Source organism: Lemur catta, chromosome 20, assembly GCF_020740605.2.
Source record: "Lemur catta isolate mLemCat1 chromosome 20, mLemCat1.pri, whole genome shotgun sequence".
Taxonomy (NCBI): Eukaryota; Metazoa; Chordata; class Mammalia; order Primates; family Lemuridae; genus Lemur; species Lemur catta.
In genome coordinates, this window is record NC_059147.1 from 12,818,534 (window position 1) to 12,843,298 (window position 24,765).

The 24,765-nt window shown below is 42.4% G+C and overlaps 2 protein-coding genes across 2 annotated transcripts in view; one reads left to right on the forward strand and one right to left on the reverse strand.

Annotated features, from left to right (window-relative positions):
• The first annotated feature begins 20 nt into the window (after positions 1–20).
• MPHOSPH6 (M-phase phosphoprotein 6) lies at positions 21–9,048 on the forward strand. Its single transcript, XM_045533245.1, has 5 exons — positions 21–129; positions 2,226–2,338; positions 5,807–5,897; positions 7,805–7,899; positions 8,344–9,048. Exons 1-5 carry the CDS (start codon positions 79–81, stop codon positions 8,474–8,476), a joined length of 483 nt encoding a protein of 160 aa, XP_045389201.1. The 5' UTR covers positions 21–78; the 3' UTR covers positions 8,477–9,048.
• A 5,348-nt stretch (positions 9,049–14,396) lies between these two features.
• HSD17B2 (hydroxysteroid 17-beta dehydrogenase 2) overlaps positions 14,397–24,765 on the reverse strand; it is a 49,322-nt gene continuing 38,953 nt past the window's right edge. Inside the window, exons 4-5 of the mRNA XM_045533246.1 lie at positions 20,226–20,363; positions 14,397–14,843 (exon numbers count right to left, since the gene is read on the reverse strand). Of these exons, the coding sequence (XP_045389202.1) occupies positions 14,488–14,843; positions 20,226–20,363 (494 nt within the window). The 3' untranslated portion in view covers positions 14,397–14,487. The remainder of the gene's footprint in view (positions 14,844–20,225; positions 20,364–24,765) is intronic.

The window sequence follows — 24,765 nt, forward strand, 5'->3', positions numbered from 1 at the left end:
GCGGCGCGACTGCGCACGCGGCAGCGCGCCTGCGCGGTGGGGCTCGCAGCTGGAGAGCCGCGCGGGTTCAGAGCCGCCATGGCGGCCGAGCGGAAGACCAAGTTGTCCAAGAACCTGCTGCGCATGAAGGTGCGGGAACTCTCGGGGAGCCGGGCCGGATGGTAGAGTAGAGACACCAGTCCTCTCGGCCTGGCCAGGGCCGAGGCGGCGGGTATACGAGGGACACCAGAGAGACTCCAGAGGGCCTCCAGCTTGCGATCATTCATTCACTTCGCATCTGCTCTGCGTTAAGCTCTGGGAACCAGACTGTGAATTAGGCAGACTCTCTCATGAACCCTGGGGTCGGACAGGGGCTTGCACGCACATAAGCAAGCAGTAAGGATGCAGTATACCAAGTGCAGTGATGGTAGAAGCGCCAGAATCCCTGGAGAGCTTACTGGGGCGGAGCTTACCGGGGCTTTTTGCAGGTAGTTAGTGTTCCTTACCTAGAGCTTGAAGGGTAAGTGGGAGGGTGGGAAGCACAGCGTCCTAAACTGAGGAGAAAGCGAATTCAGAAGTCTGAGGGGCAAGAAAGAAAGGAGAAACATAGAGATTTCCAAGAACTGAATGTGATTCAGTATGTCTGGAAGGCAAGTAGCAAGAAATGGGGCTGGAAAAAGCAGGCCATGAATTTTAGACCAAATTAAGGATGAGCAGTGGGAAACTTGAGCGTGGGGAACAGTATCAAAAATAGCAAACACAGTCCTTGCTATGTGCCAGACACTGTTTTAAGTGCTTTGTGTATGTTAGCCTATATAATTCACATAATAACCCTTTGAGGTGCCTACAATCATTATCCCTCTTTTACAGCTGAGACAGCTGAAACAGTGGTTTATGATCACATCAATTTCAGAGAAGGGGAGTGGATTGGCCAAGCAGGCATTTAAAAGATTTTAGCAGTTGTTTTAGGTCATGGAATAAGCCAGGTGATGTACTGGGTGATTAGGACTCAGACTAAAGATCCTCCTCTGGAGTTAAGGAGGAAATTAACTTAAAACAGTTATACACCCCCACCCACGTGGGGAAGATTCAACCAGACATTGGAAGCAAAGGAAAGAGGGGAAGTTACCTGGGTTGTCTATTTGTGTCAGCAACTTCACTCGTTGGAAAAAAAAGAACTTACTGACCGGAGAGCTGGAGACACTAAGTATACTGATAGAGCTGAGTATACTGTGAAAAGGCATGGAGCAGACACACTCAAAGAGTCATAGCCAGCGTAGCTGTTCAGCCAGAGCTAAGTACTGTATAGATGCCGTCCCCAACCTTTTTGGCACTGGGGATCGGTTTCATGGAAGACAATTTTTCCACAGAAGGGTTGGGGGGTGGCGGGCGGAGGTCTGCACCCCAGTCCCTAACAGGCCATGGACTGGTAGTGGTCTGCGGCCTGGGGGTTGGGGACCACAGCTGTATAGAACGAGTATGAGAGGTTGAGGATTTAATCCTGACTCACTTATTTTCAGTCGTGAACAGGGAGTTGGGGGTGTGCACTCTTAGGATGGGGGCTGGTGAACTTTTTCTGTAAAGAGCCAGATAATAAATACTTGAGGCCAGTGGGCCAATCTCTATTGTAACAACTTAAGTCTGCCATTGTTGCTCAGAATTGAATGACCATGACTGTGTTCCAGTAAAACTTTACTGACAACAACAGACATCTGTCCCAAGGACTGTAGTTTGCCAGTGCCTGCTCTGAGCCCTCAGTTGTGAGGGAGGCTGAATCACTAGCTTCAGAGTATGTTCTGAGATGCTATGGAGTGGGAGACTTGAACTGCTACTTAAGTCTGGAGGTGCTTGACTCATACTCACAGGGTGCTCCATTCTTTCCATATGTATGGAGCTATTTTGTATATTATGTAAAACTAAAACATCTAGGGTGATACTTGTGGAATAGTTTTTTGTTGCCTGCTTAAATCAGAAAAACTAAAATATATTAAGGATTTTTTTTTTTTTTTAAGTTTTCCAGAGGAAGCACACATCGTGCTTTTTTCTGTGCTCTGACGCAGTCCTTTGTATTCTGGTGTAAAGTTAGAAGGGTAGAGCTAAACTGATCACCCTGCCCCCTTGATCGTGAGATGGGATCCTTAGAGAAATGAAGGAGAGCCGGGGAAGAAGAAAGTTCTTTGAGTTTTCCTCAGCTCTGAGACGGGAAAATTTTGTTGCTGACACTGACTTTATTTTGGTTTTGACAGTTCATGCAAAGGGGACTGGACTCAGAAACGAAGAAACAACTAGAAGAGGAAGAAAAGAAAATCATTGGTGAAGAGCACTGGTACTTGGATTTGCCAGCACTGACAGAGAAAGAGTAGGTTTATTAGAATTTGTATTGATCATGCCTGGGACATCGAGAGGGAAGTCCCTATAAATTTGACTTACCATTCCAGTGATATAAAGCCCATAAAATGGTTTCTGTTCAGTTTCTTGAGTTAGCCTCACAAATAGTTTTCTAAAATATGTGAAACCTATAAAAGTTCTACATGGATTTATACATTTTTACTAGCCCCTGGCCATTATTTATAACAATGGTGTGTTTTTTTACATTCAATAAAAGAATCTAGCCCATATATCTGAGATAACAATAAGGGATCTTTTATAGGAAGCTATAATGTTCTGTCTGTCTCTCTCTCTCTCTCTCTCTCTCTCTCTCTCTCTCTCTCTCTCTCTCTCTCTCTCTCATATTAAGTTGCCAGGATAAGGTGTGTAATTCAGGCCTCTCCAGTTTTGTTTCAGTAACAGAGTTCTTCATTAGGCTGAGCATCTTAAGGCAGATCAGGAGTTTTTGTTTCTTTATTTTTCAACTTTTACCACTTTTAATACCATTCATTTTGGGTAACGTTTACTGAGTCTATACTATAGACTGTATAGTGTGTATGGGGAACTAAGCTAAGTGCTTTGCATCCCTTAGTTATTGAATCCTAATTCCAAACTTAAGAGCTGCCTGCTATCATTCTTTCCATTTTGTGGTTGAGGAACCAAAGCTTAAGAGAGGATAACCTGCCCATGGTTACCCAGCTAGTCAGTGCTGAAGCTAACACACTGCTAGACTGTCTTGTTTACCTGCAAGCTTGGCTGATGCTTAATATGACAGTTTTCAATGGAGTGGTGGATTCCATCATCCATTAACTTATCTAAATCCTTCTGGAATCTACTTATCATTTCTCCCTGATTCTTTTTCTTAACCTTAGTAAGCTCTGTGGTGTGGTAGTTTTGCTTAAACTTTTGTCAAATGACTGAAAATGCTGCCTGCTATCTTCAGGCACTTTTATGTCTTTCCATGTTGTACCTGATCATTTGTTTTTTGTTTTAGCATGTTATATTCCCTTGTTCATTTGGCTGACCTCTGAACCTTTTTTTGAAGATTCTATAGCCTTTTCTAAAGATATAAAATATGTCCCATCGGGAGGGATGGGAGGATGGTCCTTTTTTTCCCTCTACTTGCTTCTCAGAGGAAGCAAGATGTTTGTGAGGAGGGAGAAGGTAATGCCTGAGGTAGTGTGGATGGGGAGGGGTGACAGACAGGAAGGGGCCATTACTGATAAGGAGCTATAATTTAATTTTAGGCCTTAACTAAACTTAGCATTCTAGTTGTTCATTGAAGAGCAGAACTGTTTCTTTCTTGTTTTCAGTATTCTTTTTTTCCCCCAACATAGTATATTATTCTCAGAAAATGACCTTTAGATTCCTTTCCTGGGAAGGTAAATAATAATTTTTTGCCATCTCTCAGCATCCTATTTATGTATAAGTGTGTAAATCAGCTCAGGATGTTGGCAGGAAAAGATGACACTATCAGATTGAGGACAATATACCAGAGACTACCAAGGTGTGGATGGGGCATAGGGGAGCCCCTAGGGACAGTGTACTACCTCTGGGCTTGTGTGGTGGGAGTAATTTCCTCTCCTGCCTGCAGGGTCAAGGGGTGGGAGTGGTTACTGGATCTGGATGGAGACAGGCTGTGTGGAAAGAGCATCTTACAAAAGCTGCTATTTTCAGTCAAGGGCACAGCCAACCGGAACCAGGTACCTGGCAGGCAAGGAGCCCTTCCATGTACTACATTCAGATCAGCCTTTCAGGCAGTAGAGCCAGGGAGAAGATGGAAAGTAGGTCTGGAGGGACAAATGGATGATATGTCCTTAGGATCTGTGTTGTGTTGTTGTTTTTGATACCCTAAACAGGGAAACTGGAATGGGTTTGTTAATTAAGCACATGGGCTCTGTGCAGACCTGGGTTTGATGTCCAGCTCTGTCTCTTGCTTACTTTTCACCTTAGCAAATTACTTAAGCTGTCTTTTGTCATTTGTATATTGGGTATAATATATTATATATACACATAGTTTATGCAAGTAAATGATATAATATATTTAAAGCAATCACCACTGTGAAGCACAATAAATGTTGGCAGTATGTGTATTTCCTTATAAACTGAATATATAAAATTCACTCATTCCTTTTTACTCATTTGTATTTGTGATTTTTTTCCACAGTATTATCTGAACTATTCCAGATAATAGTTAATCCTATCACTTTTGATTCGAAGGTAAACATTTCATATTTAATGACCTAATAGTTATGGTGAGGGAGAGCTAGTTTGGTGCCAGTTATTCCCTTAACAGCTAGGAATGAAATAGCCTGCTTTAATTTCAGCCATTGTATGACGTAAGTGTTTTCCTTCTTATTATTATTGGGCACCACTCTCTAGACTCTCTAGACCTCTGTAAGGGCAGTAGCTTTTTTATTCACAGCTGTTTCCCCAGCTTCTGGAACAGTGCCTGCACACAGTTAGGTTTAATAAATGTTTGCTGAATGAGTGAATCTTGATGAAAAGCAGAGCCTACTCACCACTGAAGAAGCGTAAAGACCAGTTGTTTGCTTTCCTGCTGTGCTTTAGAGTTTATAGCAGGGCTTTAGACAGATATGCTTACCTTAGATGTGGGGTCATGAGAATCCCTTTTGGAGACAGTAACATCCTTTTTCCCAGGGAATAGTGGCCTGCCAGAATGCCCTCTGTGGTATCCAGTATTTAGCCTTCTCAGCAGCAACACTGTTTTTACTAGAGTAGATCTGTAGCATGATTTTGGTTTTGGTTCAGCCACCTAGCCACCGTATTTCTACCCATTTTACAATTCTGTTCATCCAGCTTTTCCAGTGATTCTGTGAGATAGCCAGTACAGTCGGTCCTATGTACCTACAGATGCAAAACCCACTATTTTATTTAAGGGGCTTGAACATCCACAAATTTTGGTTTCCACAGAGGTCCTGAAACCAATTCCCTGTGGATACAGAGAGCCAGCTGTATCCCTACATTAAATTCCTTCTCTACTTAAGTCATCCAGGGTCAGTCTTTGGTGTTCACAGCTAAGAGCTCCAGCTGATACCCTCTGTTAACAGCTGCTCAGTCTCTTATTTCCCACGGCCCCTCCTGGATATTTTGTAAGAACTTAGTGGGGAGATGTAAACATCAAAGAAACTTTGCTTCCACTTTGCAAAATTGTTTCTTATACATACTTTAGATCCTTATATTATGTAGGCATTTATGCAAATTAATGTAACCTTTAGAAGAGGCTGTGCCTCCAGCCTGTAGCTCTTGTCTCCTAATTCCTTTGGTGGTCAGATTAATCAGATTTTATTTTTACCCCTAGGTTACAAATCTTACTGTATTTTTACTTGATTCCACTGAGAACCATAAGATTTATTTTTCATTGAAAGTCTTGACTTCAGTTTGCTGTGCTTTGTTACAAGTAGATAAGCTATTAATGTAGGTTTATTTTCCCATTCAGGAGTTTCATAATAGAAGAGCAGAGTTTCTTGTTATGTGAAGATCTCCTCTATGGAAGAATGTCATTCAGAGGATTTAATCCTGAGGTTGAGGTAGTAAACATAATTGCTTCAAATTTTAAAATTTTCCAATTAAATTTTTTTCTGCTAATAATTGGGCTTAGGTTTTTCCCCACCAGGTACCATTTCTCCTCATTATACAGAAAATAACACATCTTGAAATATCACCATAGCTATTTAAAGAAATTGCAGACATTGCAGTCTAGTTTTATGGTAGAGTTGAGTAGATAATTTAATACAGCAGTATACAGTCCCTGACGGTGCCACTGTAAGCGTTAGAATTTCAACTTGAGTCAAGATTTTATTCATATGATGCTATTATGAAAAGTTATTTTCTGGCATTTATAAATGTATCTTTTCTAATGGAAAAATGTTACTTAAAAATTCTGTAATTTGACTTTTTAATAGATGGGTTTTAATCCAAACTTGTAAATAGATATTTAAATGAATCCTTTGGAAAGTTTGTTTGAAAAGTGAATATTTGCCTTCAACTGAGCTGTTTATTTGAATTTTCCTGCTTCAGGTTTGTAGAGAAGCAGAACTTTATTTAACAAACATTTATTAGGACTCTAACTCATGTGTTAAAAGCCATCCTGTCAAGTACTTGACCAACCAAATGGACATTTGTGAGGTAGATCTTTAGTTTTGTAAATATCACTTGAAGCCAGGATTTCTCACCCTTGTCAGTATTGACATTTGGAGCCAGATAATTCTTTGTGATGGTGGCTATCCTGAGCATTGTAGGATGATTAACAGCATCCCTGGCCTCTATTCTCTACCCACTAAATGCCAGCACACACATACCACCCTCCAACCCAACTGTGACAACCAAAAGTGTTTCCAGACATTGCCAGAGGTCCCCTGCTGGGCAAAGTCATCCCCAGTTAGGAACCACTTCTCCAGGATGCCTGTAGGTAACTAAGCCAAGTGCCAGAGTGTATTTGATGATTGTAGGTTGGTTTTCCTTCTGTTCTTTCTTGGGGGGGGGGGGGGGGGTGGCAGGAAGAAGTGTATATGATAATTAAGGTGTTATGTTTACACAGTCAACACCAAAATTGTTTATTTTTAATATATACTTTCTTTGCTTTGGTTTGGGGCGCAGCAACAGCCCTCAGAATCTGGTGTGGGGGGGGGGCATTAGAAAATGGCCCTAATTACTGGATTCTGTAACACTGAATACACTCTCCCTGGGAAAAGGTCTTGAACTATTTTATTACTAGTCCTGTAAACGTTGGAAAAGCTAGTTGAGACTTATCGTATCCTCCCCTTGCTATAAAGAAGGTATTGCACATTAAAAACAAAATCTGTCCAAGATAACTGTCATGGAAAGTTAATGTGATGAAAAGATGAGGAGACTCCCGAGGCACAGGGACTTCATGTGGGATGCATCATCCACCCCAAGGGTCAGGGTTGAGGCTGAGATACAGATTCCCTCCATTATACCAGGCCCAGCCTTCCAGTTCTTCCATCTAGTAATTTGCTGTCCCCTTACCCCACCCATCACCACCACCACCACCAAAAGATGCATTTAAAATTACTGTTAACTGTAGTACTTCTTCCATTTGCCTCAAAAAGGAAAGTTCAGAGGAAATCTGAAAGTTTATTTTTTTTCTTTCTCCCTCTCACTGGAATGTGTTAGCAGTGTGCCTGCTTTAGGTATGAGTAATTAATAATAAGATTTATGATCTCAAATACAATTTAAATTAATTGACACTAAATATAACCTAGCAGGGCTTTATCTTACCATTTTTTTAATTCAGAGCTGACTTCTGTTAGCACATTGTGCTTTAAAGTATTAATATTACAGAGAATCCCTTGTGAATTCTAACTAGTTTTCTAGATTCTGTGACTTTGATTTCTCTACCTTCAAATAAGTTTGACACCAGTTGCTTTCACAAGCCTTTTCTAGCCCTGATGGTCCACGTTGGTGTATTTTTCAGAAATTAATGCTTCAAATGAATGCTAAGAACAAAGCAGAAGTTGTTGAAGACAAAGCAAAAGAGGTTGATGTGTCAGATGAAGAAATGGCTAGAAGGTAACCATTGCCGTGGGGCAGCTTTATAATCTGGAACCTGAATTCATGGCTCTCCCATGTGCACTTCTCATATCCCGCAGCCCACCGCAGCTGTGAGTGGGGGTGCCCCAGCAGGAAGGCACCTGTTATCTGCCTTCCCTTACATGGCCTCAGGGGCATTCTGACCTGTCACAGGCTGGCAGTTGGGCTCATTTCCAGTGCTGCTTCCAATATATATTTTAAAGTGTACATCTCAATTTATTTAGGATCATGTAAAAAAGAAAAAACAGAGAATTTTGTCATTCTTACAGAAGTTTATAAATTTTTCAATCAGGCAATTGCCTTTAATCATAGTTTTAATTCTTTTGTTCTTTTTGTTGCATATTTGATTTGGTATTCTTGACAAGGCTTGATTCCTACTTTTCTTATTTGAAATTAAACTGGTGCCATGTGTTGTCTTAACAGATATGAGACCTTGGTGGGGACAATTGGGAAAAAGTTTGCCAAGAAGAGAGACCGTGCCAATTATGAAGAAGATGAAAATGGAGATGTAAAACTGACTAAAGCAAAGAAGATGTTCTTAAAGCCCCAAGATTAAAATGGATGCCTTAAGAGATGGCTCAGGGATGCCTTGTGAAAGTTAGCAGCATATTTTGGAACTCATCCTGATGGTGTCTCTATGGTTATTAATACTGTAATGTCTATTTGTAAAGAGATGTATACTTTTGGAAACATGCCGTTTTTGAAACAGATGTGTGATAGATGTTATGCATCCTTTGTTTAATGGTATTCATTGAGAGTGGACTTTTAGCCCTTGATCTTCAAATGTACATCAGTACACGGTTGCTCCATAAAGATTATTGGACCTCAAGTTGTTTTAATATAGATCTCCAGTCACTGACCTTGAATCGATTCATATAAATTAATACCAATGTTTAAATTGCCCTTATGTATATGTTTTACTTTAAATTATTAATTATGTCAGGCCAAATCATATATACATTTTGGAATCAAATGTCATAAAAATTTATTATATGTAAATTCATTAAGTACAAACACACCTCTCCAGCCTGAAGTATTTGCATGCTACCAGGTCATTGTCAGTTCATATATGGTATTATGGTTTTTTGTTTAAAGCATTTAATTAAAAATAAATTGTTCTGTAATAAACATCTACTGTCATTTTTTCTATTTTCTTATACTTTCATATAATTTGTCTAATTTAGTAGTGTAACTTTTATCCAAATAGTAACTTAAATAAGCAGCCATCAGTTTAGAATATAGTGATATATTAGCTTGAACCAAAGGAAATTCCCTTTGATGGGTCAAAAACAATCATCAGTTTCTTATGGTACAGCCCAATAGAATTTATCACTGACCAGACCACCTCCTAAACTGAACCCTATTCTAAATACTAAGTATAGACTAGGCGAGGTGGCTCACACCTATAATCCTAGCACTTTGGGAGGCTGAGGTGGGAGGATTGCTTGAAGACAGGATTTCAAGACCAGCTTGAGCAAAAATTAGCTGGTCATGGTGACATGTGCCTGTAGTATCAGCTACTTGGGAGGCTGAGGCAGGAGGATGGCTTGAGCCCAGGAGTTTGAGGTTGTAGTGAGCTGTGGTGATGCCACTGCACTCCAACTTGGGCAACAGAGCAAGACCCTGTCTCAAAAAAAAAAAAAAAAATTGCTTTTCTATGTGGGAGAGTCACTAAATGGTAGTATTACCCATTCTAACCTCTTTCCTATTTTTCAATCTTTAGTCTCATCACTTTCTTCCCTACCACATTGAGGCATTGCCTATTTTCTCTGTCAAACATTATTTCTCATTCTTTAATGAATCTATCCATAGAGATTTGTGAGGAATTAATTCTGTTACAAAAAAATAGAACCCCAACTTGTAATAGTTTAAAGGAAATGTATCGGCTCACACAACGTGGACATCAACCCACAAGGTAGATCTGCAGATAAGGCAGGTCAAGAGCCTCCAATTGTGTTATTAGGCCTTGGTTTTTCTTCATTGTTCTGTTCCATTTTCCTCTAACCTGGCTTCATTTTCTACCAGACTCTTCACTTGATGGGCTCTAGAAGCTTCAGTTTAACATGGACATTACAGCTCAGCAGCTGAAAAGGATACCCTTTATCTCCCATTGCTCCTCCCACTTTTTTTTTTTTTTTTTTTTTTTTGAGTCAGAGTTATCACTGTCGCCCCAGCTAGAGTGCAGTGGCATCATCATAGCTCACGGCAACCTCAAACTCCTAGGCTCAAGTGATCTTCCTGCCTCAGCCTCCCAAGTAGCTGGGACTACAGGCACGGGTCACCATGCCCGGCTAATTTTTCTATTTTTTGTAGAGACGGGGTCTTGTTTTTGCTCAGGCTGGTCTCCCACTCCTGAGCTCAAGTGACCCTCCCACCTCAGCCTCCCAGAGTGCTAGGATTGCAGGCCTGAGCCACTGCGCCTGGCTTCCCAGTGCTCCGTAACAATCCTGCCACCACAATCTTTGATTGGCCCTTCTCAGGTCATGTGCCCATCCTTCAACCAATCACTGGAGCCTAGGGTATAGGATGAGGGGCCAGCCTGGGTCCCATGCCCACCCCATGGTGGGGAGGTGGAGCCCCTTGACTGACAGTGTCACCAAAATCCAAAGAGAAGGGATGCAGGGCAGGCAAAGAAATAAGCAACGTCACACTGCGATCATACTGAGGTCTCCCTGTCTTCAACCTTCCCATTTGTTCCCAATCTCACTTTCTTCCTGTTGCTTCTATGTCTTGACATGGAATTCTCAGCTGGTTATTTTGCTGGGACTCAGAAACACCCATCTAGTTCTGCCGTGGCCACCCATGATCCCAGAGATCTCAACAGGGAGATATTGGCCTACAAGACAAATCAGTAGAGAAATACTTTATTTTGAGCCTGTCTCTGCAGCAAGTGTCCAGGAGTCTTAAATCCCTGAGTGGAGCATTATATGTGAGCTGGACCAGAGACTTTTAGTGGGCAGGAGGTACCACCACCCCATCAGAGCTGTTTGTATAGAATTTCTCTTTCTCAGAATTACACCATCCGTATTGGCATGCCAGAACATGGGCTTTATCACCAGTATAATGAAACTGATGAAACTTAATGTTCCATTCCAATAATATAATAAAATTTATTCGTAGGCCTTTTATCAGCTCCCTATGCAATAAAATAAATCACATATTCGCTGGATGCTTTTCCTAATTCCTGCCTCTTATCCTGGGTCTCTTGTAAGGATGGTCCGTTTTCCTGCTGACAGCACTGGGAAAATAGAGAAAGGGACGAGATAAAGAGGGATGGGTTGGGTTTCACAGGTAAGGATGTGTAGCCAGGTATTAATTTGCATCCTGCCCTGGAGTAGAACAGCAGGGCTGGAGAAAGGGAAATACTTTTTGCCAGGGGTCCTGTTGTTGAATTGCTTTTTCATCAAGCCCCCCAAGAATATAATGAATTGTGGATATATTGAGGGCTTCACTCAGCTCTTAACACTTACTTGTTTCTTACGATGAACTAGGGACATCAATTATTGTGCAGACATGGTCAAGGCATGAAGGCTTTTTGTATGTCATACTTGGTCTCTTTTGTTTTCCAAAAAACTATATGTATTGTTCCAAAATTGAAATATATTTGAACTCTTATTAATGCTTTCAGGTAAACTTGTCCTTTCTGGTTTCAAACAGAGTCTTCCAGATGAATTTGCAATTCAAGAGTCTCCTCCCACCCTGCCCCCCTCCTTGCCTTCCCTTTTCCTTGCTCCTTTCCTCAGAATCTAGGTTCCTAAGGGCTGATATATTTTCCCAGCATTTAGGGAAAGCGCATTTGAATCATCCTCCAGCTGAGATTTCTCATCCTCACTTTAGCCCCAGCTCAAGTCTGCCCACCCAGTGGCCTCTGTTGCAGCACTCCTCCAGCCACCCCCCCAGGCACCCTCATTCCTAATTCCAGGCTCTCTTCCCTACTGTCTTGAGGAGCCTCAGCAACTTTTCCAGACTTTCTCATTCCCACCCAAAGCCAAAGAAGCCATGATGAGTGCTATGGACTGAACGTTTGTATTTCCCCCAAAATTCATATATTGAAACCTAATCCCTGATGCAATAATACTAAGAGGTGCGGCCTTTGGGAGTTTCCATTCTCATGAATGGGATCAGTGCCCTTATAAAAGAGACCCCAGAGAGACCCTGTTCCCCTTCCACCATGTGAGGATACAGGGAGAAGATGGAAGTCTATGAACCAGGAAGTAGGCCTTATCAGACACCAAATCTGCCAGCACCTTGATCCTGGAGTTCCCAGCTCCAAGAACTATGAGAAATAAATTTCTATCATTTAGAAGCCACCCAGCCTATGGTATTTTGTTATAGCAGCCTGCATGGACCACGACAGGGGTGGAGGGGGCAGTGAGTTGTCAGTCCTGCTCTGGCTAAATTGGCCACCCTGTGGTTTATTTGGCTCTCTCCCATGTAACTCCAAAATAATGTGGAAGCCCTCCTGCAGGGAACCAGATAGGAGTTTCTCTGATCTGGGATTCTCAGACTCAACTGAGTCTCTATTCAGCACCTTCTTCCCATGCCTCATAAAGTTTTCAACCCTGGGGAAGCTGCAGAACAGAAGATAGACCCCACACTCATGTCTCAGTGCTCTTGATGTCTCCAGCTCTCTTTAACATGCTATGGCTTGGAGTCGAGGTTCTCAAATGTGAGTGTCCATTACCTGGAGGGCTTATTACAACATAGGTTGCTGGCTGTATCCCCAGCATTTCTAACTCAGTAGGTGTGGTCAGTAGAATAACGGTCTTTAACAATAATAATGGCGCACTAATCCCTGAAACGTATGAATATATTATCTTACATGACAAAAGGGACCTTGTAGATGTGACTGAATTAAGGATCTTGAGATGGTGAAATTATCCTGGAATATCTGGGTGGGCCCAATATAATCAGAAGGGCCTTATAAAAGGGAGGCAGGAGAGTCAGAGTCAGAGAAGGAGATGTGATGCTGGAAGCAGAGGTTGGAGTGATGCAGCCACAAGCCAAGGAAAGCAGGTTTTAGAAGACAGAAAACGCAAGAGACGGATTCTCCCCTAGATTTTCCAGGAGGAACACAACTCTGCTAACCCCTTGATTTTAGCCTTGTAAGACACACGTAAGAATTCTGACCTCCAGAACTGTAAGGTAATACATTTGTGCTGTTTTATGCTGCTAAGTGTATGCTCATTTGTTACAGCAGCCATAGATAGGAACCAAATACAGAATTGGAGTGGCTCCTCTGCATTCCTAACAGGTCCTCGGGTGATGCTAATGCTTCAGGTCCAGGGACCATACTTTAATAACCATTGACTCTTAGTGAAGCACAGCCTGCTCAGTATTCTTCCAAATTCTGGACTGTAGGTTATACAAGTCATTTTCTCTTTCAACAACACCTGGATCATGCAAATAGAAGCTTTGGCTTTGACACTAACCTGCAGAAAGCGCCTATAATGGAAATCAACACTTAAACCTTGATTAATTTCTTCTTTCTGTTTTGATGTGAAGCAATGGTGAAGAACCACTGGGAAGTCATCATGATTAGTCATTAAAATATATTGTATTAATATTCCATAAATATGTATCTTACTATATGGTTATTTAGTTTCTTTTGGGAATAATTGCAGGGCATTGTCATTTTATCTACTCTCACAAAACCTCCACGGAAGATAGAAAAAGAGCCTCCATATGCTATAAAGGAAATGGAACAAAGAGAGGATCACAATGAGCAAGGTGTTCTGGTTTCCTTTCTGCACCCTCTGCCCACCAGCCCCTTCCCTTTGGCCATACCTGGCCACACCCCTTTGTCCAGCAATGTCTGGCATTGCTCTCTTTGACTGAGGTTTCCCATGTAATAATGCTGGCTTTTCCATCCTGGAGTGCTCAGGTGGAGCCCACAGTGATGGTTGTTAGGAACACCAAACCAGCCATGGTGCCCTGGATCTGCCAAGAGGTCTCCAGGACCAACCCTGAGATGAAAGACCTCACCCTATTCACTCCAGAGCTCCTGGTAGAGGAAGGGAGAGGAGGCACACAGAGCCCTGGTGGTTTACCATAAATCCAGCACCTTGGATGGAGTAGTTACAGAATATTAACACACAGTGACAAGGGTCTTGGGGGTCGATTGGACCGCTGGGCTTGCCATTTCCTCCTTCTCTTCTCCCTTCCCTCTCTCTCTCTTTGTCTTCATCTCTCTCTTTCCCATCCTCCTCTCTTGGCAGGCAGCCTGGATTTGAATACTGTCTGCTTTTTGCTATCTGTGTGACAATGAACCTCTCTGATGTTTAATTCTCTTACTTATTAAGTAGGGGTGAAGATACCAACAAGCTCAGATCTCTGATGAGAACTAGAAGACAGAATATCTGAAATGTGCCCAGTGCATAGTAGGTCCTCACTTAACACTCTCCTTCATGTCCAGTGCTATTCTCCAGCCTTCTCACCACTAAGTCCCATTCGAATGACAAATTCCACAGGGAATGTAAAGTAGGAAACAACTTTAATGGGAAGCTCACAGTTTCCCTTTCATGCCAAGAGTATAATATCTCCCGCTCCTTTTAGGTTTTCCACTGCCTACGTAGCCTTATCCTTCCAGGTGGGCACGCTTAGAGCTCTGGGCAGGTGCTCTCCTGCGCCAAGCAGTTTCTTCGAAATATAATCAAATACAATAGTAGGCAAAAAGGAAGCCAAACAGAGCCACAGGTAACTGCCCGGCGCATAGAAGGCGGAGGGTCTCTTAGCGGAGATGGCATGCTCGATGTCCTGCAGCACCGGGGAGAGGTCCGGGCAGGAATACATGTTGATCATGTGCAGTAAACTCTGCTGCCCGTGGATGTACTCTCGGCCGTAGTCCTCCTGCACCTCGGCTGGGAGGTGGTCCAGGATGTCCTTCTCCAGCTTGTCCCACATGTCACTGGTGCCTGCGATACCTGGGCCAAGAGGAAAGGAAGGGTCAGGGGCTGGGAAGCACGTGCTTGTGGACGGGCCTCTGTTGGGAAGGATGGGCGTTTGCAAATGCCTTTTAAAATATGTGCTTTACAATGGTATTGATCATCATTTTTAAACCTGCATACTGAAAAGCGCACACATTGGATTTGCACAAACTGAGTAGCCCGTGTCACCAGCAAACAGATCAAGAACAGAACAAGACCCCAGCCTCAAAGTCCCCCTCTCAACCCGCTTCCCAGTAACCACCGTCCTGATTAACAAAATAGATTCATTTTGCCTGGTTTTGAACATTATATAAATGGTATCATATAAATGTCCTTACTCTTTTGTGTCAACTTCTTTACTCAACATTATATGTGTGAGATTCATCCAGGTATTGTGTGGTGACTCTCCTTGCTGCAATTTATACATAAATATGCCATAAATTATTTATCCATTAGACTGTGATGGGCATTTGTGTTATTTTCAATTTGGGACTTTTACAGTACTGTTGCCACTAACATTCTAGTATGCCTTTTGATGACTATCAAATATAATACATAATATAATGTCTACAATATAATATATACCATATGTAATACAGTGTATGTAAATAGATACATATAAACATATATAATTTTTAATAAACAAGAAATGCCTACTTCCATGTTTAAAGTTAAATGCATAATTTTAAACATGTTATCTATATAATAAACATAATTTTAAGTTTAAAATATATATTAAATGTAATTTTAATATAATTTACATACAGCTTTAAATTTTAATGTACAAATTACATATGATTAAATATAAATATATTTTAATATAGAGGCAATGCCTGCTTATTTTATAAGATTAAATAATATCCATTTACTTAAAATGTAGTAGAAATGCCTGCTCATTATATAAAGTGAATAATAAGGAGATGTATATATTTTTAAAATGAATCTCCTCTGAGGTAACTAACAGCTTTGCAAGCCCTTTACATTCCCTCCTTGTTTATACGAACATACACACATAGAAGGCTTTGGCTTAATTTTATTTTACCAGGAAAAAGAAAGACAAAACTGATTATCCTACAGTATTTATATTTTCCAGGAATTTTCTTTTTTTTTCTTTCTTTTTTTTTCTTTTTTTTTTTTTTTTTGAGACAAAGTCTCACTCTGTTGCCTGGGCTAGAGTGCTGTGGCATCAGCCTAGCTCACAGCAACCTCAACTCCTGGGCTTAAGCAATCCTCCTGCCTCAGCCTCCCAAGTAGCTGGGACTACAGGCATGTGCCACCATGCCCGACTAATTTTTTCTATATATTTTTAGTTGTCCAGCTAATATCTTTCTATTTTTAGTAGAGACAGGGTCTCGCTCTTGCTCAGGCTGGTCTCAAACTCCTGAGTTCAAATGATCCTCCCGCCTCAGCTTCCCAGAGTGCTGGGATTACAGGCGTGAGCCACCACACCCGGCCACTTTTTCTTTTTCTTTTTCTTTTCTTTTCTTTTCTTTTCTTTTCTTTCTTTCTTTTTTTTTTTTTTTTTTCTTAGTAATAAATCACAGACTCCCCTTCTGGTCAAAGGCTGTAGATTTAAACCAGAGCAACAGAATTTTCCATTGAAAAGCTTTCAGTCAACCAATCATCCCTGGGTTTCACCTTTAAAAGTGATGCCGCAGCAAACAGACTTGCACAATCTATCCCTTTGTACTTAGGCTTTATTTCTGTTGGCGAGAGTCCCCAGAGTGCCTCCTGGTCAAAAGGCACATTTGTTTTGAATTTTAATAGCTACTGCCAGATTATTTTCCAAGAAAGTTGTAGCCACCCACACTCCCTCCTACAAAATGTGTGATTGCTCTGGATTGCTGTGGGGATGAACCTTTGTTAGCTTGGTGACTCCTGCATGCCAGGGCTGGGGAGAGGAGGGTGTTGGCCAGCACCTAGCTGTGAAATGTGAGCCAGCAAAGTCCAATTACACTCATGGAAGTGCAAATGGGCTTTCAATTGCTCTTTTCTTTTCATGAAGGCATGTACCATACTTAAAGAAATGATTATCCTGACAATGACTCTGGAGGCTCCCAAGTCTTGAAAAACATGTTTGCATGAACTACTGTTTCTCCTGCTACCTCTCCCTGTTCTTGCCTTCACAAGCTGCGTGTTCCTTTTCCTCTCCACCTCCTTTGTCTTTAAACACTTCATGGACTTTCTGACCATTCTTGTGAGTACCCTGCTCAGAGTCCCCAAAGCTCTCTTTAGGGGTGACAAAAGGTACCTATAGGTGGAGTGTTCAGGGCTTAGATGGCATGGCAACTTCCTAAATTCCTACCACTACAAGAAAAAAACACACTCTTGCTAAACTCCCTAACAATAGGAGCTATTAGTGTAACAGGAGGAATGCCTGAAAAAGGGTAAAAATGTTTTCTGTCTCTCTAAAACGTCCCCCACTCCTTTTGGGAATTAAAACCTGCATCCCTGCGTCAGGCCAGTGGTGGGGAGGGGCAGGGGAGTGTCCTTTGTTGTTAGTACCACAGGAGATGGCTCAAGGGAATAGTCTGGGCCTGGGCAGAGGATGAGATTGTCTTAGCCAAAGATGGGATGAATCAGAACCATTAACTGTGGTTGAACAGCAATAAACTGAAGCTGAAAATCTTCCCTTTAAAAGCTCTGTATTCCTGCTCAGAGGCAGGAGGTTGGTACTTAAAGATGGGAGTCTGCCAACCTCCTCATTTGCTGGCAAATTGAGAAACTTCTCTTTCCTTCTCCTCAAACCATGTGTCCTCGTTCTTCTGATGCAGCCTGGGGGACAAGTGCTGAGCTCTTGGTAACATTAGGCAAATTGTCAGACCCTTCCTAACTGATTTACAACCAGACCCCTACAACTCTGATTGGACAGAGGACCAGCCTTACAAACATTCTTTCCCTATAAGCAAATGTAGACCTCAAGCCTGTTGTAGCCCCCTTACAGAGATTGCACACCCTGTCTTTGTGTCCTACAGTTCATCTTTTGATGCAAAGAGTCAAATTCCACCTCATTTTAATGCTAAAAATGCATGCCAAAGTGAACATGTGATGTATGCCTACCCATTGTACATGAACTCAACACTTCTCATAAATATGTATAGCTTTTCTCCCAAACCTGCTGAATATGTATGACTGTATTGCTTAATATGGACCCTGTGAGGCATAAAACACAACCTGCCCTTTCCCTCTTCAAAGAGAGATCACTTTTGGTACATACCAGAGCCTGTCTCTGCCCGGTTTGCAAACTGATGTTGCCAGGAAAACTTTCTTTTCTACTATGTAGCCATCTTGATGGTCTTTTGGATGACCCATGCAGTATGTTTCAGCTATGTTTCTTATAGGTCACTAAAAAATGGTGCGTGTCTTTGAATGTTTTCTGAAGTTCCTTGTCTGTGTCCCTAAAGTTTCCTTTTCTTTCCCCCACCTTCAATTAAATATAAATATGAGGTGGCATCCTCCAAACTTTAGTTCTGTCTTCTGATCTCTGGTCTCTTACCCTCAGCAAGCTCATCAAATTACTTTAAACTGGGGGCAGTCTGGTATAAAAGAAAGAACCCAGGGGGTGCCCTCATGGATCTGGTTTCAAATTCCCCACCATCCTGGTGACCTTTGGAAGCACAGCTTAAAAATGGTCCTAACTGATTTTCCTCTCTCTGTATCCCGGGCTCTCAGGTTAGCACATTTGGCTTCATCTTTGACCCACTCCACTTCTCCATCAACTCCCCTCAATTATCCTCCCCACCAAGGGAGTCCCCAGGTTGGAAACTCCTTTCAAGAACTCATCTTCTCTCCATGTTTCCTGCCCTAGTCTAGCCTCTCCACCCACGTGGCTGATGTCCTTTTGTCTCGCACCTCCCCTACAACCTTAAGAGGCTCCAGCTGTCAAGTGCTTCAAGCCAAAAGTTCAATGTTGTGTTTTGTTTTGTTTTGTTTTAGATTTTTATCTCATGCATTTGGATTAACATTCATACCTTTAGGGTTTGTTCTTTAGTACGTTAGCCATTCTTCCCAGTTTGTGATCTTTTATCAGACATGGCTTTTTACATCTTCACTTAAATCACCAATTAAATGTTTGATGGCCCAGAACTAAGGACTGAACCTTACAGGAGTCTGCCTCTGCCCAGAGTTCAGATATTCAGGGAGAGAGTAGAGAAAACGGCCATCTCCTGCCAGGATGGAGGGGAGGTAGGTCACATTCTTCAGAGGGAAGGAGAAAAATATTGTTTCCAAATATTTGGGGGAAAAGAAATCGTCTTGTCCAATGGAAATGAGAGACTAATAAATGCTACCCAGAGTATCTGTGCAAACTTTTAAGTGAAAATAAGCTCTAAACCTAAATAAACAAACTTGATATGCAGCTAATTGATTATACATGGGAAGACACGGGCACTGAAAATTGATTACATATGGGAAGAGAAGGGCGCTGGTAAAAGTTAGTTAGGACCATTTTGAAGCTGTGCTCCCAAAGGTCAAATAAAACCCTGCCATTGAGGAAGGGAGCGTTGAGTCCTAGAAAGGTCCTGTTCTGTGTAGGCACCAGGGGACCTAGACTCTAACTTAGCATGGCCCCTGCTTGCTTATGCCTTATGAGCCAACGAATGCAATTCCTTTTTGGAAAGAAGCAGGGAACAGCCAAACACTAGAGAACCTGGCACTTGCCTCTTGCTTCTTAGAAGAGGTCTGCCCACCCCAACCCCTCCTGGGTAGAGACTGACAACTGAAGAACTCTGGACACATGACCTGCACTAAGAGACCTGACCAAACTCTAATACAGCTTCCAGCAGCATAAGGATGACATCAGCCACTCACTGGAATGCCTGCCTGAGAAGGCTTAACCCTGCCAGGAAAATTTACTATTTGTTCCAGCTAACACATCCCTGACCTCCCTTTCTTGGAGCACTCACTAAAAAGAACTCACAATTGTAAACCTGTACCTGTTGCAACTCAGAAGTGTCTCTCTCAAGGACCTGAGAGCCATTCTTTTGACATGGAATCACCAAGAAGGAAAAGCTCATGGTGTCCCATCCCAGTCTCTGTGGGAGGATAGAATCCTGACTTCTGTAACAGGCAACTGGCAGACACCTCTGGTCCCACCATGTTGACATTGGCCAACCGTTTGTACTTTTCCACTTGCTAGACTCTACTGAAGCCTGCTCTCCCCACTTCCTGATTCTCCCTTTAAAATGCACAAATCAGAATGGAGTTCACCTCTTTCCCTACTGTTGCTGGTTACTGAGCAAAATATGTTTTTGCCATTTTAGCTTATGTCTGACCATGTTCACCTTTGACAACACTGAGGGGTTCCATGTGTGCCCTGTCAGACCAAGAGGACCTTCAGGACCCCTTCCAGGATGAACACTGTGGGGCACAGAGACCTACTTGTTTGGAAGCCTCCAGGTTGGATGACAGCGACTTTAACTCCCCATTTCGAAAGCTCTTTTCTTAGAACTGATGAAAACATGGTCAGAGCTGCTTTTGATGAACCATAGGCCGCCAGATTGTTGCACGGTACCCCTCCTATGGGAACAACAGGAGGAAAAAAAATTAAGTCTGGTGTTTTCATTTTTTCATCCAATAAATATTAATCAGCACCTACTGCATGCCAGGAACCGGCACTAACACCAGTGATTAAGGCAGACAAAGGCAGACAAGGGCCTCTATGCCCAGGGAAGTACACATTCTTGGCTATTCCCATGATGTGGCTTCATTTGCTACCGCCTTCCTCAGCCCCCCATTTGCTACTGCCTTCCTCAGGCCCCCATCACAGCTGGTACAATGGCAAACCAAGTTTAAGGCTCCATCTTGCACAACTTCTAAACAAAATGTGATTTAGGAAAGACAAAAGAGTATCTGCCCAATAGTCCCTGACCTTCCAGCCTGACCAGCCCACATTCTGAGGTTCCAGGTGGCCATACATTCTGGGGGGATGGTCCACTATTCAACCCACTACAGCGCCTGTAATTGAACAAACTGAGCTTCATACTTGCTGCAGTGGGAAATGACACACACCGTGGGGAACTACAAGGCATCTCCGTAAGAGGGTGTGATGAAGGGCTTATGGTAGGGCTGGTGCAGATGCTTTTTATCCCACCTAAATCATAGGTGGGATCATAGCTTCTAAGCCACCATCACACTGGCTTAGAAGCTAGTGTGATGGAGCCCTAAACTGGGTTTGTTCTTAGACCAGCTGTAAGGAAGGAGCTATGAAAGGCAGAATCTAGGGAAACCAGAAAATGAGAGTGATCTATTTGTAATAAGGCTCTCTGCAGACGTAATTCAGCTAAGGATCTCTAGATAAGATCATCCTGGATTGGGATGGGCCCTAAATCTAATGATGGGTGTCCTGCAAAGAGACAGAAAAGGAGAAGACACACAGAGACACAGAAGAGAAGGCCACGTGCAGATGGAGGCAGAGATTGGGGTTGTGCTGCCACAAGCCAAAGAACACCTAGGGCCACCAGAAGCTGGAAGAGGCAGGGACAGATGCTTTCCTAGAGCCTTCGGAAGGACCACGGCCCTGCTAACATCTCAATTTAGACTCCTGGCCTCCAGAACTATAAAAGAGTAAATTTATGTTGTGTGAAGCCACTCAGTTTGTGATAATTTGTTACAGCAGCCCTAGGCAATGAATCTGGATGCACTCCTGGTGGTCTTCAGTGGGAAGACACTGACATTGTGAAGGGGTGAAGACAGTGAGGGCTCACAGTACTGAGGGACTCCCATGATGTCAGGGCTCCCAGTCTTGGCAGAGATTTCCACGGTCAAGGAAGCATCCACTGGTGAATGGTACAGCCATAGGAGGGAACGCAACTCAGCCATCCAGAGGAATGAACTTGATAAATGTAACAACATGGATGTCTAAAAATAATCATGGTGAGAGAAAGAACCAAACAAAAAAAGACTATGTACTCTCTGTTATGATTCCATTTGTGTAAAATTCTAGAAAATGCAAACTCATCTCTAGTGAGAGAAACAGATCAGTGGTTACCTGCAGAGTGGAGGTGCTATGGACTGGACTGTGTCTCCCCAAATTCATATGTTGAAGCCCTAACCCCTAATGCTATAGTATTCGGAGATGTACTATCATCTGGGGCCTTTGGGAGGTAATTAAGTCATGAGAGTGGAGCCCCAGTGGTGGGATTAGTGCCCTTTTAAAAATAGACACTAGAGAGCTCTCTCTGCCTCTCTCGCTCTCCACCATGTGAGCACACAGTGAGAACGTGGCCATGTGCAAACCAGGAAAAGAGCTCTCACCAAAACCTGATCATGCTGGTACCTTGATCTCAGACTTCCAGCCTGCAGAATAGTGAGAAATTAATTTCTGTCATTTAAGCCATCCAGTCTATGCTATTTTGTTATGGCACTCCTAGCAAACTAATACAGGTGGGAAGGAGAAAGAGAGGGATTGGAGAGGCAGGCAAGGAGGCTTTTGCAGATGATGGACATGTACACTGTCTTTATCATGGTGATGATTTCATGGGTATACACATATGTTCAACTGTATCAAATTTTATACTTTATGGGCAATTTAGTGTATGTCAATCATATCTCTATTTTTTAAAAAATGAAAAAGAAGAAGCCACTGCACTTCAAGAAACCATGGACATCTCAGCAAAAGACAGAGATGACTTTATGGGTATTTTACTCTGCCTAACTCCCTGCCCACGGTGCTCCCCCGACCACCAACATTTGCACAATTGTTCAGGGAAGGGAGGAAGAACTCCAGTGTACCCTGTTTTATCTTGCCACACATCCTGGTTCTACCAGCTGTCTCAGCCCATAGTGTTTCTCACCAAACCAAACTTGTCTCTAGTTTGTGCTTGTTTTTTTGTTCTCTTGACATCAGCATTTTGCAATTGATTCCTTTTCCCTGCCAAGGTCTCTTTCATTCTTCTAGTCAGACATGCTTCATCCATGGGAAAATAGCATCTTAGCCCTGAGCGCTCCTGCCCTAAGTCCTACCTACATCCAAAAGATAAAGTATTCAGCATGGAATTTGAGTCCACAAAATATGGCTCATACCCACATCTAACATTAAGGCTCATTTTTATAAGGGATACCTATGTCATCACCTTACAGTCTTTTTGTTTGTTTGTTTGTTTGTTTGTTTGTTTTATTGAGACAAGAGTCTCACTCTGCTGCCCTGGGTGGAGTGCCATGGCATCAGCCTAGCGCACAGCAACCTGAAACTCCTGGGCTCAAGCTATCCTCTTGCCTCAGCCTCCCGAGTAGCTGGGACTACAGATGCGTGCCACCACACCTGGCTAATTTTTTTATGTTTAGTACAGACGGGGTCTTGCTCTTGCTCAGGCTGGTCTTGAACTCCTGACCTCAAGTGATCCTCCCACCTTGGCCTACTAGAGAGCTAGGATTACAGGTGTGAGCCACCACGCCCAGCCCACTTTACAGTCTTGTTGTGGGTAGGACAGACCTTTGTTTCTAGACAGGCTTTCAGCTGCCTCCTTCTACACTCCCATAAAACACTGAGCTTGTTTCTATGCACAAAGGGAGCATGGATTGCAAGGGTCATGATGTATTGCCTAGATATGATTTTTAAAAGCTAATCTTAGTATAGACATTGGCCATTTCAGGCACTTTATGAAACCATGTTTTGGCTTCTGTTTGCATGGAATATTTTTTTCATCCTTTCATGTTTAGTCTGTGTGTGTCCTTGTGCTTTTGATGTGTTTCCTGGAGACGGCAGATTCTTGAGTTGTGTTTTTTCATTCATTCAGCCATCCTGCGTCTTTTGAATGGAGCATTCAGACCATTAATGTTGAGTGGTAGAACTGATGCGTGGGATGCTGTTCTGTTCATCACGTTAGGTAGTACCTTATTGTTTTTCCTCTTGTGCTATTGTTTCATAAACGCTTTAGCGTTTGGGGGGTGATTTTACACTGGTGGATGTCTATTGTGCTGATTCGTGAATAATGCAATTCTGAGTATTTCATGCAGGGCATGTCTGGTCATGACAAATTCCCTCAGTGTTTGCTTGTCTGGAAAAGACTTAATTTCTACATCAATTGTGAAACTTAGTTTTGCAGAATATAAAATTCTAGGCTGGCAGTTGTTCTGTTTAAGAATCTTTTAAGACAGGCCCCAATCCCTTCTGGCTTATAAGGTTTCTACTGAGAAGTCTGCAGTTAGCCTGATAGGTTTTCCTTTGTATGTTAGTTCTTGCTTTCATCTTGCTGCTTGTAGAATTGTCTCCTTCATTTTGACTTTGGCCAGGTTGATTACTATGTGTCTTGGAGATGTCCTGTTTGCTACGAATCTTCTCAGAGTTGGATGACCACGTTGCATCTGAATGTCTGAATCTCTGGTGACACCAGGGAAGTTTTCCTCAATAATTTCCTTGAATAGATTTCCCATGCTTTTAGCTCTTTCTTCTTCTCCCTCAGGGATACCTATAATTCGTATGTTAGTTTGGTTCACATCGTCCCATATCTCAGTGATCGCTCAGTCTTTATTATTCTCCTCTCTGCCTCTTTGAATGACTGGGTTAGCCTAAGAACCCTGTCTTCAAGCTCTGAGATTCTTTCTTCTCCTTGGTTTAGTTGTTGTTGAAGCTTTCTGCTGTGTTTTGAAAATCCCTAAATGACTCTTTCATTTCTTTAAGTTCTGTTATACCCTTTCTTACGTTGTCTAGCACTTTAGCGACTTTTTCATCGTTTTCCTGAAATATTTTGCTTGGCGTCTTTGATTTTCAACTTGTTTTCAGTTCCATTCATCTTATTTGCCATCCATATTCTGAATTCCATTTCTTTCATTTCAGCAATTTCCTTGTGGTTGGAGTCCACCACTGTAGCTCCATTGTGATCCCTTGGGGGTGTTAATCTGTTTTGTTTATTCATGTTTCTGGGGTTCTTTTGCTGGTTTCTTATCATCTGAATCCTCTTTTCTCTGCTAGGTTTGCGGG